Raw genomic sequence first — 16,590 nt, forward strand, 5'->3', positions numbered from 1 at the left:
TGATTTTTTTCCTTTCTAGCCTTTGCCTGCTCTGAAAACTTCTCCTATCAGGCATGTATAGCTGCCTGTGAGGTTGCAGAGAGTTGTCAGAATAACGAGGTTGCTGCTTTGGACTCAGACACCTGCTTGGTGTTGACAGAAGGCTGTGTCTGTGCTGGAGGGACCATCCTTCACCGAGCTCACACTGCTGTCTGTATTCCTGAAGAAAAATGTGGTATGTTTTGATGTGATTTTCCTCTTCATTATCTACAAGCTGGGGCTCAGATTCTTCACAATTAATAAATTCATGCCTGGCCTGATGTTGTGAAGATTTTGCATATGTTATTCAGTTGAGGATTCAGGAGTTTTAGTAAAGATTAGCTTTACAATTGAGAAAGGATTAAGTGTCCTTGTGACATAGCATTTTGCTTACTTTTCTGAGCTGGAAGATGCTCTTCAAAATGGTTGTTTTTGCTTATGCACTCCATTATTGGAAGTATGTTAGTCTTAGCCCCCTTTTCACCTAGCCTTTTGCCAAGGAGTCCAACTATTGATATTAAGTGGCAATCAAAAGCTTTGTAACAGTGAATTATATGGTTTGAATTATTTATGTCTTTTCTTCTTTTTGTGTTCATTTATATTTATTCTCATTACAATTCTACTTGAAGACACCATATTATGGACAAATACTTAACACAAATCTTAGAGATGCCATTTATTATAAATAAAATTGCATAAAGCACTGTAATTAATAATACCTTTGGAAATAAAAAGGAATTACTTCAATTTTCTGTTGTCCTCATTGTCTAGCTTGTACAGACAGCTCAGGAGCACCTCATGCAATAGGTGACATCTGGAAAACATCTTTGAGTGGATGCTGCATGGAAAAATGTGTTGACACTGAGACTATTATTCCAGTGGAGTACGACTGTTCCGATAGCCACACTTTTGACTGTCAGAGATTTGCAGAAGTGGTCTTGCTTGTTCCTGGTGATCAGACATGTTGTCCTCAGAAGATCTGTAGTGAGTATTCTTTAATGGTTACGATTAGATTACAATTGTTCTTAGACAACAAAAGGACGGGGCCCTGTGCAGCCTGGTCTGGTATTAAATGTGGAGGCTGGTGGCTGTGCATGCAGCAGGGGAGTTGGAGCTTCATGATCTTTGAGGTCCCATCCAACCCAAGCTATTCTATGATTATGATGCTCACTGAAATACATGGATAATCTTTCCTGTGGTTTGTTGTCATGTTACCTTATTTTTGAAGTGAATGGTAATTATCTGAATTCACAAGTTGTGAAGAAAACTGTGAAAACTTTCTATCACTGACTCAGAATCTAGTGGGATTTATCAGAGAGGTAGGAGGAGAGGGCACATTTTAAAAGGAGTTAAATAGCTCTGTGAATATTTGGTATGCATTTATTTATCTCAGCAGTACAGTCTAGTGATACACTTTTAACATCCAAATACAAATCAGTGATGTAAGTAATGACTAGGAAAAAAAAGATCAGATGTTTGTGTATGTGCTTTACAAATTTAGCAGTAAAAAAGGATATAAAAGCTTTTATTCATAATTAGGTTAGAAAATTCATCTTGAAAACAAGTTGCAAAGGGTTTTACTCTTTTTGCCATCCGGGTTGGTATAGTTATCATGAATTTTCCACTGGAATTGCAATTTTTAAGTGGAGTTTCCAAGACAACTCAACTGTAGCTTGATTTTTGCCTCAAGAGAGTGAGGCTAGACAATTCTGAACATAATCTGAGGGGTTTTTGCTAATTTGTTGTGGTTACTCAGAGATTTGTGTTATCAGACTGCAAATACTGCTTGCCACTACTCCATTCATAAAAGCATAAAGTAGTTTAGATGTTTTTTTTTCTTTCCTTTTATGAAATAGTTTGTAATCAGAGCCTATGTGAACCCCTAATCCCAGAGTGTAATGGCTTGGAAAAACTGGTCACTTACTACAATGAAGAATCCTGTTGTCCCAACTATGTTTGCGGTAGGTGACAGTAAACTAAACAGATCAACTTGTAAGCAAAAATGAACTTAGTATAGAAACCATTTTTAAAATGTCAGTTTACAAAATGTTCTTTCATCTAAAAACTCATGGTTGGAACACGCCTCAGTGCAGACATAACGGAGTCCTGTGTTCAAGGATCAGGCGAGAATGTGTGTGTCACTCTGTCATAGAAAGCTCTGTAGTACTTCAGTTCTCTCGTTTCTTACTGATGCAGCAATACAAAACGGGAATGATGTACATAAATAATTAAATCTGTTGTGCTTGTTTCAGAATGTGATCCAGCAAAATGTGAACCAATGGAGCACATGCCAAGCTGTCAAGAGGATCAAACACTTATTGCTGCTCGGGTGGAGAGTACATGCTGCATATCCTATATATGTGGTATGGAGTCTTGGCTGGTTGAATCTCTAAGAGTTTTAATGCATGCGATGATATCTGCTAAAACTTAGCAGTTAAGATTACTCGTACTTTCTTGAGCTCTCCTAGCATAGTAAGGCTTGAAAGTGGTTAAGGAAAAGAGCATTAAGTTTATAGGACATAGGTAATGACAACTACCATCAAGTGTCATAAAGTGGCTTTGTGTAGCTGAGTAGTACTTTTAGGTCAAGTAGAAGATTAATGATGTACTACGTGAATGAATTATTTGCCTTTGATCTTGGCCTTTGAGAGACTGACCATGCGTTGTATGCGACTGTGGTAGTTTGATTGTTTTCCCTAAAGAAAGACTGAAATTATATATGCTCTGGCTCTCTGTATCCCGTTGTTGTATCATCTATGGCCTATTTTAACTTGATGGTAAATATCCAATATAAAAGTATTATGCAAATTTGTTCAGTTTTCTTGGGATTTGGTCCTTACTAACTTAATATAGTAATAAAATGGCACTTTTGGTATCAGTTTAGGAGTTCTATTTGCTATCAAGTAGTTGTTTTCTTTACGATATTAAGTTTATAATTATATATCCCATATGTTTCTCTTGAATGGGTTCTGTTTTTGAACATAGAATTCTGTCAATCACAGACTGATTCATCTTGATTAGCATTTCTGTGTGCAAAATTTGAACCTTAAAAGAGAACAAAAGAAGTCTGAAATAAACTTCTGTCATTTGCAGTATTTAGGAAGCACTCTGAACGTGTTACAGTAGTGTTCTACCTTTGACTCTTGTTTATCCATGTAATATCCTTCTGTTTCTTTTTTTGATATAATGAATCTTTGAACTGGTATTTGCACAGAATATATCTGCTGTGATTTTGCCGTGTGTTTAAGTGGGAGGATAAAACCGGGATCACTTTTAATTGCCTTTAATTGAGGATCAAAGATACTGTATTTGTAGCAGAGGAAGCATTCCTGAAAATAGGTCTTGATTGGAGAGAAAAACCAGCAAAATTTTTCACAACAAAAAGTGTGGAGAGAAAGTCCTGTTCATTATGATCTGACACAGTTACTATATTCATTATTTTTTTTTAAGCAGATGACAAGGAAAAGGCAAGCTGCACTGAAAATTAGCATCTTCTGTATGGGAGGAACAACTTTACAGTACATCTGCTCTTTTTAATGTGTCTGTGAGGAACTTAATGGGCGTGTGTTTCTAGGCAGTGATAAAATTTCTTCCTGTGTTTTAGATTGTATTTTTTTTTTTTTTTTTTTCTAGCATGTGGGGCTTGCTCTGATAAAATACCCAAATGTCAAGAAGGAGAAGTTCTTATTGTGGATGACAACACTACAGAAAGGTGTTGCCCTACCTACCAGTGTAGTAAGTTTGACTTGATTTTGTTATTTTAGGCAATAGGGAACATGGCAAATTCTGTAGCGTGGATGTTCAGTGGAGAAAAAAAAAAAAAAAAAAAGGTAGATTAGAGATACAGCTTCACTGTGCATATGAGCAAGCAATCATCTGCTTACTCTTTTAAAACTTCACGTGTCTGAAGCATAATCTGAATATCTGTATCATGGAAACAAACTTCATACCCCAAATTCTGGAAATATTTAATTTTGGCTTATTTTATTAAATATTTATTTGGCTGTGTTAAATATTCGCTTAGGATAGCTGTGTTCCACACTACTGATGGCTAACACATTTCAATCATCAGTCTATTCAACTAACGTGTTTTCTAAAGGTTTCATTAAATAAACCATTTAGTCTCTCTTGATTCATGTTTCTACTCATCAAAATATGACATCCTTGTTTTTACTTTTCTTTAATTTTAGTTTGTGAAATACATCGTTGTCCTGAATTCAGATGCATGCTAGGCATGTCTTTGGTGGAGGTATGGAGCCCAGAGAAGTGCTGCCCCTTTCGGACATGTGGTAAAATGACTAATTTTCATTTTAGTTGCCTTTGACAATAAAACACAAGAGCTTTGGCAACTTGTATTTAAGTCTAAGACTTTATTAAGTACATGAGCCAATGATGATGTGATATGCATACAAGCCAGTTCTGTAAGGGTGACTTACTCATGAACAGATGAGATTGTAAATCATCTCATGGTAAAGAGCTTGAATCTGCTTGGTTTGTTTTTTTTCTTGCTTCATGAGGATGATAGCATACTGTAGAATTTGTCCATCCAAAATGGGTGACTTCCTATTTTGGCATTTTCTTAACAGTTAGTAATTTATTTATGGCTTAAAAAAAAAAGGGTGAAGTGTCTATGGGTCAGGAATTTGCCAGTTTACAAGGGTGGCAGTGCAACTGTTTATTATGCACTAGACACAATTCTCCATTGCTTTGTGTTGTTTATGAAGACTGTCAACACTGCAAGGAAGCAAGAAGCTGCAATGATCATATTTTTATCAATATATTCAGACAGACTGTAGGTGATAAAGCACTGCAATTTTTTCTAAATGGATAAAGGTGGTCACAGAAGCTGGAATTCGTTTTTATGGTGGATTAGCAACCGGGCATAATTCTGGACTCCCCAAGTTATGTATTTCAAATAGCTGCAAAGCTTCTTCAGTGATGACTCAAAAATGTGGAGCTTCTTTTTTCTTTGATGCTCTGTTTAGAAGAAATGGTATATAGATTTTTTTTAACCATTGTTTCTGTAATTGTGTTTTGTTTTAGAATGCTCATGTGAAACGATCCCCAAACCTCAATGCAAACTGGTATGGAATCTATCTTACCTGTCAGAATTCTTTTATAATTTTCTCATGGAATCAATCAGTATTTTGTTAAAAGTTAAATGTGGAATGCTGTGTCATTCTCTTTTATTGAAATTGTTTTACTAGAAGCTAGATCACTTTTTAAGAAGTCAGATTTAAATGTCCTGCAGAATAAAATGACTGTATGACACTGATATTTCTTCAGACTTTTTATTGCCTGTGGCCCCTGAGTATTCATGGAATGGAACTACTTTCATGCTTTTGAAGACATAATTTTGTTCTTCAGTTACCGTACAGTGCATCAGTGTTTTGTTAATCCTATTTGTCATAGTGACAAATAGTCAAGTCGATACGTGCTTATCTGTAGCATGTACTCAAATCATTGACTCACCACAGTGTTTTGTAAGTTGTATTCCACTGTGACTTGTTCTGCACTACAGAAGTGCTTATTAGCATTATTGGGTTAGGTTCTCAGTCAATATCAGATATTTTATCCAGAAAACAATGCTGCAAAGGGAATAATTAATGAAAAATCTAATTGGAAACTCTCTGGATACTGTACTTAGATTTTCTTCAGGGTTTCTAGTTAGTTAACTTCAAAAGGCTTTGCAAATGATGTTGTTGTTAGTACTTCCATCTTACAGATGAAGAAACTTAGGCACAAGATATTACAAGGTATTAGGAAAGTCTTGATTTTCATCTATGTAAACCAGTAAAAAGTACAGCCATACAAGCATAATACTACTTGTGTCTGTTAAGTCAATCCATGCAAAAATAAACTCCATATTGCTTGGAGAGTTCTGTATAAAGGCAAGCTACTGCATTTCTTTTTTTTTTTTTTTTGTCTTAAATGTTTCCTGTACTGACACCGATATCGGCTCCTATTTTTCAGATGTAAAACAAAAATAACAAATACAGTATTTGCTTTTCATTACTAAATTAAATATCACTATGGAAGAGCAAAGTGAATTCTAAAGTAGTTACTGGGTGTCAAGAGATACTGCTACTTGAATCCCAGAGGAAAGATGTCTAAAGTAAAAAGATACAGATGAGCAAACTGTCATTCCACTTCTCTTTTTTCTGCTTTTACATCCACAGGGACAGAAACTTCAGATAGATGAACAATTTCAGAACAGTTCAGAAAATATATGTAACTGTGTTAAATACAAATGTGGTAAGTCCAGAAATAATCTAATTCAAAGAAATACCCTTTCAAGTGTAAAATAAAATTAGTAGTTATAATTTGGATGTTTCAGCTTTGCACATGGTACATAGGAGGAAAGAATTGACTGACATAATTCACAAATAGCAGGAAAGGGCAAGAGAATAGGATCACTCACTAAATACTTGGTTGATTATAGCCTATCCTTGGATTCTGTTAGTTCCTGTAGCAAAGTCTGTGCACAGAAATAGTAGACAGAATTTGGGAAATGTTGGGTGGTGTTCACTGAGCAGTCTGTGCATTAATGAGCTGGATGGAGAACTCCAGCAAGAGACTAAAATCCATACTTGATGTCTAGGAGTAGCCCCATTAGCCCATTTTGAGGTTACTCGGGAACTGGTTAGATACGCTTACGTGTTTTATGTGAACAAGGAGCTGGTATTCAGTGCCATGCAGAGCTTGTCTTGGAGCATGCCCAGTAGTGCCAGAGAAAACTAATTCTGTGGGGCACGCAGCTGGCTGACAGTTGAGACTGTCTTTGCATAGATTTCTGCAACAAAGGTACATACTTCTGAGCTAATTGTGCTCTATTCCCTACATAATCAGTGGGGAGAAATAGACATTTACCAGGCACAATTCTTCTTACCATAAAGTAGAATTAAAGCCAGTTGAAGTCTCCATTGTCAATTTTGTGGTGCTGCTGATAAAATGTTAAATTCATGAGGAATTATGTTTGAAGTAATTTGGCAACTGTAGTGAAACATTAGGCTATTAGTATTAGCAGTTTATATTTGAAAACCTCTCCCATAATTCTTGAAGAGGTAGCTTTTTCCATGCCTATTTTACTCTTTGAAGCATTTTTATTTAATGTTTTGGATACCAAGATAATTGTACTGAGTTTGTTGGTGTTTTTTTTATATATATATTTTTTTCTGTGTGTGCTTTTTTTCTTGCAGTGAGAGACAAAGTTTGCCTGAGTAATGAGAGAGGTGTGCTGCTGCCTGGACAGACAATTGTGGAACACAGTCTAGATGGCATTTGCCATATTTCTTACTGTACAAATGTGATTGATCCTTCCACTAAGTACTACAGAATAAACACTTCTTCAGTAGCCTGTGCTGTCAAGTGCAAAGCTGTAAGAAATTCAGATTCTAGACATGTATATTGTGACTAGTGTTTTTAATTACTATTTTTTTCTTGAGTAGACTGTAGTCATGAGAACAAGATGGAAAAAGTAACTGTGAGACCCTCCCCCCTCTCCCCCCAGTGATTTACTACCTATCTTGGATAGAAGTTTACTGAAATCTCTCTCCCTTCACTGTTTTCCTGGAATATAATCTGTTTATGCTGTCTTTGTTTCTGCATGTTGAATGTCATAAATTCATGAAGTGTTTTATTACGTGATTTACTCTCTCCATAAATTACCCATTTTGATGAGTAATAAGTACCATAAATGGATAAAATACCAGGTGCCAGCCTGAGGCACAGAACAGATAGAATTAAGTCATTAATAACCACACTATTGCTCCTCTTTAGAAAGACAAGAGGACCTTATTTGATCTTAATTTTCATAAAACTGCAATTGTATTTAGGGAGAGTTGAGCACTAGCCCTATGGAGAGATGGCTTGAAGGTTTGGACAGATTTATTCTCACTGAGAATAAAGAAGGTGACAAGCTCTGTTACCATCTCATGCATTTGAACGAGCTGCTGCAGGGACCCAATGCTCAGCAGGGTCCCATACAGATTAGCAGTGGACTAAGGGACTAATATCATACTGCCACTGTGAATCTTTAGCTTTAGCTGTGTTGTGCTGGCACAAATTGCCAGACATAGTAGCCATTAGGTCAGTAAGAACTGAGAAGAGAATAATCAGAAGAATTTTAAATGCAATGAAAACAGCTACATTAAATTTGGAAATGATATCTTGGTGGCTTTTTTACAAACCATGATACATAACCATGGGAATATTATATGGATTACTTTTCAAATTATGTTTTTGTTTGTTATCTAATGTGTAAAAAGTTAAAATTTCAATGGTTGTTGATGTAAGTTGTCAGACTAACATTTAAAAATTATAGAAAGACTAGTTAATTCTCTGAGCTGGATCTTCTTCTCATTTTAGTTATCATCAACGGTATTTCATATTTTATAAAAGGTTCCTGAACATACAGAGCATACAAACACAAACTGTGTGCTTTGAAAGTTATTTTAAAACTGTCTCTAAAATAAAATACCCCTAAGAAATCTGCCCATTACTTTAATAAAATGTCAGGTTACTCAGTAGTTTCATACAAGGAATAATCTGTTTATACTGGCAGAACCAAGTCTATCAACCTCCAAAGGATTTAACAACTTGCTGTGGTAGCTGTAAGAACATATCATGTCTCCACACTTTCAACAATGGCACAGTTTCCAATTTTAAGGTAAGTTTATAAATCCCTCAAAGTATTCAGAAGTAAAGAAAAAAAAAACAGGTAATACTATACACACATTCCCAAATAAACTGTGCAAAGAAGAGATACTTTTGGCTAAATACTAGGAATAATTTTGCATTTACTCAACATTATTTTTTGGAGTGTCAATCATATAGCTGTCTACAAGGATTAAGGAATTTTGATACTTATTAATTATTATTATTTATAATTATATATATTATATATATATAATTAATTTTTTTTATTGGAGAATAATAGCTTGACTATTTTAGAACCTCCTTACATGATCTAATAGACTTTAAAAGAACTTTAAGGTGCATCCAAATCATATTTTGCTCCATTACTTTTGTTTCAGACAAAGTTTTATTCAGTGGAATTGTATAATAAATATTTGTAGTACTGTTTTTTCTGAGTTGCTGAGTATAGATTCTGTCTTAACATTTTTAACAGCCTGGTACTACTTGGATTTCAAACTGCATGAGGTATGAATGCATAAACACAGCAATCGGATCAGTTCTGGTTGCATCTTCAGTTGGCTGCCCACCCTTTAATGAAACCGAATGTGTAAAGGTCAGTGCTTAATACATTGCTTACATTCCACCTATGATTCATGATTTCATGAAAAGATTAACATTGACAAAGGATTCTCTGACCTCAAGAAGGGAGAGATTCGTAAGTTCTTGCAATGCCTGGAGTTTTGTCCAGATATTTGAAGATGAAAAACTCTAACTGTACATGTATAGCATGCCACCAGACTCCCCATTTACACAGCTGGAGATGCTGCATTCTCAGAAGGTATTTTCATTTCTCCTGGAGGTTTGTAACATCAAACTAGTTTTTCATGCAGCTGTCTGAACTTGGATGATTTTCTGGGTTAAATAACTTTATAACTGACTTCATCTGTAGCAATTTATTATGGTGGTAAGGAATGTTGAAGAACAGAAAAGATTGTCCAAATATCATTAAAATTTTCAACATTCAGACATAAGGCTTTTGGGACTAGATTTGCAGGGGAAGCAACAGTTCTTTTAATTTGTGAAATTATTTTGGACTAAGTGCCAGCAAATGTATGCAGGGAACAACTCCATTTTAGTCAAATTCTACATTTACATGGTACACAAGCAGGGAGCAGTCCTAGAATAACTAGGTGGTTATAATTCTTTGTTACTGATAACAATGGATTGGTTCTTCAGAGAGAATCTTTTGCCCATGCAAGGTTATAAAAATATATTTGTATTAAATTTGTAAATTTCTATTAAATGTAAATTTGTAGAGCTTTCCTAATAAAGACTTTCCTAATAGCGAAGACATGCAGATATATGTGAACAAATGTTTGAAAAAATTGACTTTTTTTTTCCCTGTCATCTTTCTTGATCAGGTTGGAGGCTATGTTGTACCATTCCTGGAAGGATGTTGCAAAACATGTAAGTGATTAATGAAGCTCACAAATTTCCACTTATTGAGACTCACCAGACTGTCTGATCTGTTGTTACTTTAGAAATATGTTTGATTCCTTACTGCCTGGAAGCTTGACTCTGATCAAAAGATGTCCTCTTCTCAATCACATTTATGTGAATACTAATTAAGCTAGTGCAATTAAACCAGAAAAAAGTGGTTTAGCACTGAAGGATTTACTCCAGTGACACTTGGCTGGCCAAGTCTCTAACCTTGGTATCTTGAGTACTTTCTTCTTCTCATGTAAAACTCTTAAAAATATTATTTTATTTTTATTTTTATTATATATATTATTACTTATTATTATTTATTTATATATTATTAATATACTGCCTCTAATGTTACTATATTTTGGAATGTGCCTTAAAAAATGCTTCAGCTACACTCACATCTTCATATCTGGCTAAAAAAAAAAAGAATTTATCTATGCTGTTTGTAAGTTAACGCTGTGAATACTTAACTAATTGTGATGTAGTCTTGGATTCTGTTAATAGACACATTTCAAAAGCTTTCAAGCAATGTCTTTTAAAATAACTTAGAAAAAAAACCACCCTTACCTGATACCAAGGTCTGTTTTTATGTCTATGAGAGCTAGTAAAGGGGTTCGGGAAAAAGTAAAATAATTCTTTGCAGAATGTTTTCTAAATTTCATAATTCTCAACTACAAATCGTGGCCTAAGTACCCTTTTTCTTCATGTCCTGGTACATAAATATACATAACTGGGGCTCATGCAGTGAATGAGCCCAACACCTAACCTGTAGAAATTACTTTCTAATTCTTGAAGTTGACCACCTTAAAAGCAGTGTAAAAGGAGATTTGTTTTACTGGGCAGTATTACATTATCTTTCTAAAAAGTACAAAATTCTTATTCTATTTGCGTAAGTGGGTGGAACATTGACCGAATTGCTAAGGATAGGAGATAAACTGTAGGAGAGAGTTGGAGAAATGTGCGAGTATTTCCTACTGGTTGGGGTAGGACTTGATCATGACTACCAGCTATGACATTCAGAGTCACTGCAATGAGGTATACGTTGTCAAACTTTTTCATTTCATTTGTTACGTATTACGCGCTGTGGTACAGAGCTTCTTGAAATTGTAGATTGCTTTTTTTTTCTGCTCCCAATCACCGTAAGGTAATAGTACTACATCTTCATGATTGAAGATGAAAGATTCATCTTTCATTGTAATGGACCTGTGCTTTAAGCACTTGTTCCCAGTTCTTTAGCTGACTCTTGATTGGCTCTTTAAGATCAGTTCTTTGAGATTATCTGACATTACTGTTCAATGCGTTACTAGCCAGACAAGCCAATTTCTGTACAAAACTTATTAACACAGCTAAAACTCTATTAAGCTGATTCTGATTTTCAGCAAGGCAGAAGATACTACTAATATATTTAGGAGGGATCATAACCACACTCTTATTTATTTAAGACAAATTAAAATTTTTAATGTAGGCAGAATAGAAAATTAGTGGTTAATAGAAAATTAACCACTTAAAAATAGCCACTGACTTTGGAGATTTGCTTTTACAAGTATATTCATGTTATTGATTTCACAGCTGTTTATAGATAGCATAGCCAGTGAATCATGTCGTTAAGTCTGACTCAGAACAAATCTGGCATGAGAGCTATCAGTCAATTGTTATTGTGTGAGACACTTTATGAGAAGGGTTATCAGCATACCATTTTCTTTTGAAATACTTTATGATTAGAAATCGTTGTGATGTTTGCTTTCATTTTAAAAAATGAAGTCCTCTCTGTAAGCCTCAAGAGTTCCACAAAAATCCAAAGAGTTTTTTTTACCAACACGGCTAGAAAAAAAAATACTGTTTCTTTCTCGCAGTCCCAGAGAGCAACTTAAATCTGGGATACTAGATAGTCTTACTTATACTGACATAGATCAGAAATAACTTTTTTTAAGATATCTGGGCTTGAACCAGTTAAACAAATAATAGTAGAGCCACAGTGTAATGCAGCATTCTTAGCAGTATGTTTGAATTGTTCCTGGCTTTGACATTATGCATTGCAAATAGTACACAGACTTTTAAAAGTTGAATTCCTTTCTCAACTATGATGAAATCTAATAGCTTCAAAGTGTTTCATATTGATAGGGAATCCTTTGTAACATATAAGCTGTTCAACGTGTAATATTCTTACCAGGTTCTTCCGTGTCAGTGCTCCTCCCATTCCCTGTTAGCCCAGTCACTCCTACAGCCTATGCTAGCTGTAATAAAGGTACATTTTCCTGAAATTAGTAGAATCAACCCAAACAGCATCATTGTTGATTTCCAACAATGTACTCCCTGATAGGAGCATCAGGCCTTATGTCATCCGGTTATACCAAAAGCTGCAGTGTAGTAGAGCTGCTTATGGTTCAGAATGGCTCACGTTGTGGTTTGGTTCTGTTTTTCATTTTGCACTGCGTGGGCAGTGCATTGTTGTTAGCCAACAATATACTGTTGGTAGTAAGCACTCGCGTAGTCTTTAGCTTGCTGCATGTGTAAATTATTGTCTTTGAAAAACCTATGCTAATTCCATTATGTGTATGGTGCTGTAGAACATAGACACTAATGGCTTTGCTTGTTAAAGTTAATTGAATAAATAACTTTTTTGCATATGCTGTTTCATATAGCTTTGCCTACAGTGGCATATTTAGTAGAAGCAGCTCATTTCTTTCCCTGCTGTAGTAGGGGGAGTTTACTGAAAATAGCAAGCCTGTGCTTACTCCATGAAAACTGGAGATTTTATTTGTTGTGTTTAATAGAGGATGATAACTTCTAGAGTTGTAAATGGTATGAATGCGGTTAGCTTGGCATTTATTTTGTGAAAACATCTCTCTGTATTTCTGTAAGAAAAACAGTGTTGACTGTACTTTTGTACGTTGCTGAGTGACACATTTTTCATTAAACTGCGCTCCTGATTCTAGGAATACTCCATTGAAGTCTGTATTACTCCTTTAAATTGACATCACTTTAAATGACAGAGCTGTTGAATCAACTCAACATGAAAAAGAAATTCATTAACACAACCCATACAAGAAAATTTTCACATGTTTTGAAAGGCTCTTCAGAGAAGAGTATTCCATAGTCAGAGCTCATTAAAAGCCACTGGACATTAAAATACATACATGGAAATACTTTATATATTTATTTCTATGTGAAATGTGATGCAGTTTTGCTGTAGCCCAGATGAAGTCATAGCCACAGCTGCACTGATTTCTGCATCCTACACACCATGTGTAATGTAAGAGAAGAAAGTACATGAAAAAGACTGAGAAACGTAAAACAATGGTGAGTTTTTTATATTCAAAAGTATTTTTTTCTTTTCTCAATTTCTTTTTTTACCTAAGGAAATATAATTCAATAATAGTTGAGCACTAGCAGCTATTTCTGATTGTAGATGTTAATTTCCTTCCAGGAAAGTTCATTGCTGTCCTTTCTTTCAGATTCTAGAAACTTATGCTATGCCTAGAGCCAGTAGCAGGTCCTCAAGTCCTTATGTTGTTTGAAAAGTGGAGAGAAAAAAAAGAAAAAAAAAACACACCCCCAAAAATTCACAAAAAATATTTCTCTTTTGGAAGCAGTTTAACCTGATTTGACAGTGATTAAAGCAGGAAACTGGACATTGGGCATGAAGATGCAATAAAACTCTGTCACACTTTAGTATTAGTGGTAAAACCAATGAGTCTTTAATTGCCCTGGCTTTTCTGAAGCTAACACCTTTGGTTTGCTTAGCTGAAAGAAAATGCAGTTTTCTAAGTAGAGAGATGTGGGAGTGCATCATGTGTGTAAAATATGTTAAACTGCAGTGGAAGCTTTTATAGTGGAATGAACTATTTGTTTTTCTTGCAGATCTTCAGTGTGATGTGATTTCTTCAACATAGAGAGGATCACCTTGAGAAAATACTGTGCTTTCTGATTTCAGACAACTGAATTCTAAACTGAACTTCGTTGCTTTTCTTCAAAATGCCCAGGATTCTCTCCTTAAGTCAAGTTTAATTGCTTTTATTTCATTTCTTAATATCTTTTGTTATTTCATCACATACTTTGTAAACACTTTCGTGAGATAAAATGTGATCAGAATGCAAATGAAAATGTAAATAAAATATTTAATTTATTCATCTATGTTCTTTTTCTTATTTAAAAAAAAAAAAGCAGAACTCCCCCCCCCCTCCCCCCCCCCGCCCGCTCCCTCTGCTGAGCCCTAATTACTTTCAGATCCTGGTGTTGTGTTCATTTTAAAGTTTATTTACATCACTGGAATTTGGTTATTACTATTAAGGTTTGATTTATTTCATAGAAAATGCAGTTTATGCATCTTGAAAAAGCCATTTCACATGAGTAATTGATCAGTTTTACAAAATGTTGTGAAAGACAGTATAGACTTATCTGTAAAAGGATTCTGAATGAAGAATAAAACTTTCAGAGATACAAGATAATGGAGACACAAGGAGATGTATTTTAATGAGTGAACTAGAATGTTTTAAAAGCAGTGACTTCAATGCAAAGTACAGCTAATGTCACAAGAACTTTTGTAGAGATGTATGGGGTATATTCTTTGCCTCTTAACACCATAACACATTCAGGAATGTTCTTATCTCTGAAATGTTAAGAAGTTTGAGCTCATATTTTTTTCAATCAATACCCATTTTGCAGGTAAGGAAGATGGAAAATTCTGTAAAAAGGTGACTGTTAGGATGACTATCCGCAAGAATGACTGCAGGAGTAACACACCAGTAAGTGAATAACTATTAAAATTTCTTTGATAATAAGAAAAATTTGGGTGAAAGAAAACAAAAATCTCACGGTGCTACTGCCTGCATCTCTCTGTATCACAGAGATGGAAGTCTGTGTTTCCTTATACTATCAGCAATCATCTTCCCAATTAAGAAGAAAAATGAGTATGTCTCCCCCACTTTTGAACACTTCTAGGATGAAGTTAATTTAGTGCAAATCCTAACTCTCATCTTTCCCTACAATGCAATTAGTAGGGTACGATGCAGTTAACTTTAATATAACAGACACTTGCCAGTGATATACTGCACTTGAAACTACTGCAGATGTGTTTAGTTTTCCGTCTGTCCCAGGAAAGTGCTTCAATGCCATCTTAAATGCCAACAAAGAAAGGAATCTCGGCTCCTGAAGTTCATCTTTAGACAGCAGCATGAGCATATTGTGATATATATAGGAAGAACGAGGCGCTATCTGTATGTCTACTGAATGATTTATGGCTGGAAGACACCAACCTCTTGCTGGGCAGTAAGGCAATGTGAGCAGTAACAAGAGTGCAGATGTCTTGTGTGAGATGTGCAAGAGCACCTGAAAAAGCTGTAATAGAAGAGTATAGCATAACAGCTGTAACCTCCAAAGTGACACTGAGCACATTTTGCAGACTGAATTGTTGTACAGCCAGGAAATTTAGTCTCAGTGTTAAGAAATGCATCAAACAGCAATGCAAAACCTGGTTACTGAACTTGAAAAAATCACGAGTTTTGGTGTCTTTTTCTGTCACAGGGCGTCCTGCTGTTTTAACACAGTGACGATTGTTGGCTTTTTCGTTGTATTCCTGCTTACTGCTGCCAGCATATTAACACCACATGAGTATATTGCTGAAATTAATACTGTAGGAAGTTGTTGGGAACGTTCAGTGCCATGTTCAAGCCACGGTTGCTATGAATACTTTTAAATTCAAAACTGAAGTTGTTTCTTTGTGTGTATTTATAACCAAAACCTGCTGTTACTGAAATCAACAGGAAAGTCATCATTAAGCTCAATGAGATGAAAGTTGAGACATATCTAGGCAACATGCTTTAGTGTTTGTTTATTACTCAATTGCAGTGGAATTCCATAAGAGGATAAAATAAATACCTACTTTTTCATTGCTTTGCTGTTGGTTTGAGGTGCCTAATTTCTTTAGACTTTTTTTTTTTTTTAGGAACTCCTAATATTATTTCCTAATTGCTTAATTTTGTTGATGTTCTTTATATTTTTTTTTTACCAGGTGAACATTGTTTCATGTGATGGAAAGTGCCCGTCTGCAAGTATATATAACTACAACATCAACACATACGCAAGATTCTGCAAATGCTGCAGGGAGCTGGGACTGCAGAGACGAACTGTGCAATTGTATTGCACCAGTAATTCAACCTGGGTCAGCTATTCAATCCAAGAGCCTACAGACTGTTCTTGCCAATGGTCTTAAGAATAAATAAATACAAGGAAAGTAAACAGTCCAGCTGCTGCTGGCATAAGATAATTTGAATGTCTGTAAAAAAAATTTACCAGCTTAATGTTAAAAGATAAAGGAACAAAAATATTTTTGGACTTTCCTCTATTTCTAAAGAATGGGTTTGCATCATTTTTGTTGGGATTTGTCTTCACTTCACAGGCATTATTTTAAGAGTTCTTGTGATATGTGCCAATTTAGAAGGTGATTTA

At 35.1% G+C, this 16,590-nt stretch overlaps 1 protein-coding gene across 1 annotated transcript in view; it reads left to right on the forward strand.

Annotated features, from left to right (window-relative positions):
- OTOG (otogelin) overlaps positions 1-16,365 on the forward strand; it is a 92,913-nt gene extending 76,548 nt beyond the window's left edge. The window contains exons 43-56 of the mRNA XM_042814279.1: positions 20-214; positions 790-1,002; positions 1,875-1,979; positions 2,271-2,381; positions 3,652-3,753; positions 4,209-4,307; positions 5,062-5,102; positions 6,198-6,273; positions 7,218-7,396; positions 8,582-8,686; positions 9,149-9,268; positions 10,077-10,122; positions 14,809-14,888; positions 16,154-16,365. Coding sequence (XP_042670213.1) covers positions 20-214; positions 790-1,002; positions 1,875-1,979; positions 2,271-2,381; positions 3,652-3,753; positions 4,209-4,307; positions 5,062-5,102; positions 6,198-6,273; positions 7,218-7,396; positions 8,582-8,686; positions 9,149-9,268; positions 10,077-10,122; positions 14,809-14,888; positions 16,154-16,354 — 1,673 coding nt within the window. The 3' untranslated portion in view covers positions 16,355-16,365. The remainder of the gene's footprint in view (positions 1-19; positions 215-789; positions 1,003-1,874; positions 1,980-2,270; positions 2,382-3,651; positions 3,754-4,208; positions 4,308-5,061; positions 5,103-6,197; positions 6,274-7,217; positions 7,397-8,581; positions 8,687-9,148; positions 9,269-10,076; positions 10,123-14,808; positions 14,889-16,153) is intronic.
- Positions 16,366-16,590: the final 225 nt, after the last annotated feature.

The sequence above is a fragment of the Centrocercus urophasianus genome, unplaced genomic scaffold (assembly GCF_019232065.1).
Source record: "Centrocercus urophasianus isolate 14NV4802_14NV808 unplaced genomic scaffold, USGS_Curo_1.0 seq_14, whole genome shotgun sequence".
In the NCBI taxonomy this organism is placed as follows: domain Eukaryota; kingdom Metazoa; phylum Chordata; class Aves; order Galliformes; family Phasianidae; genus Centrocercus; species Centrocercus urophasianus.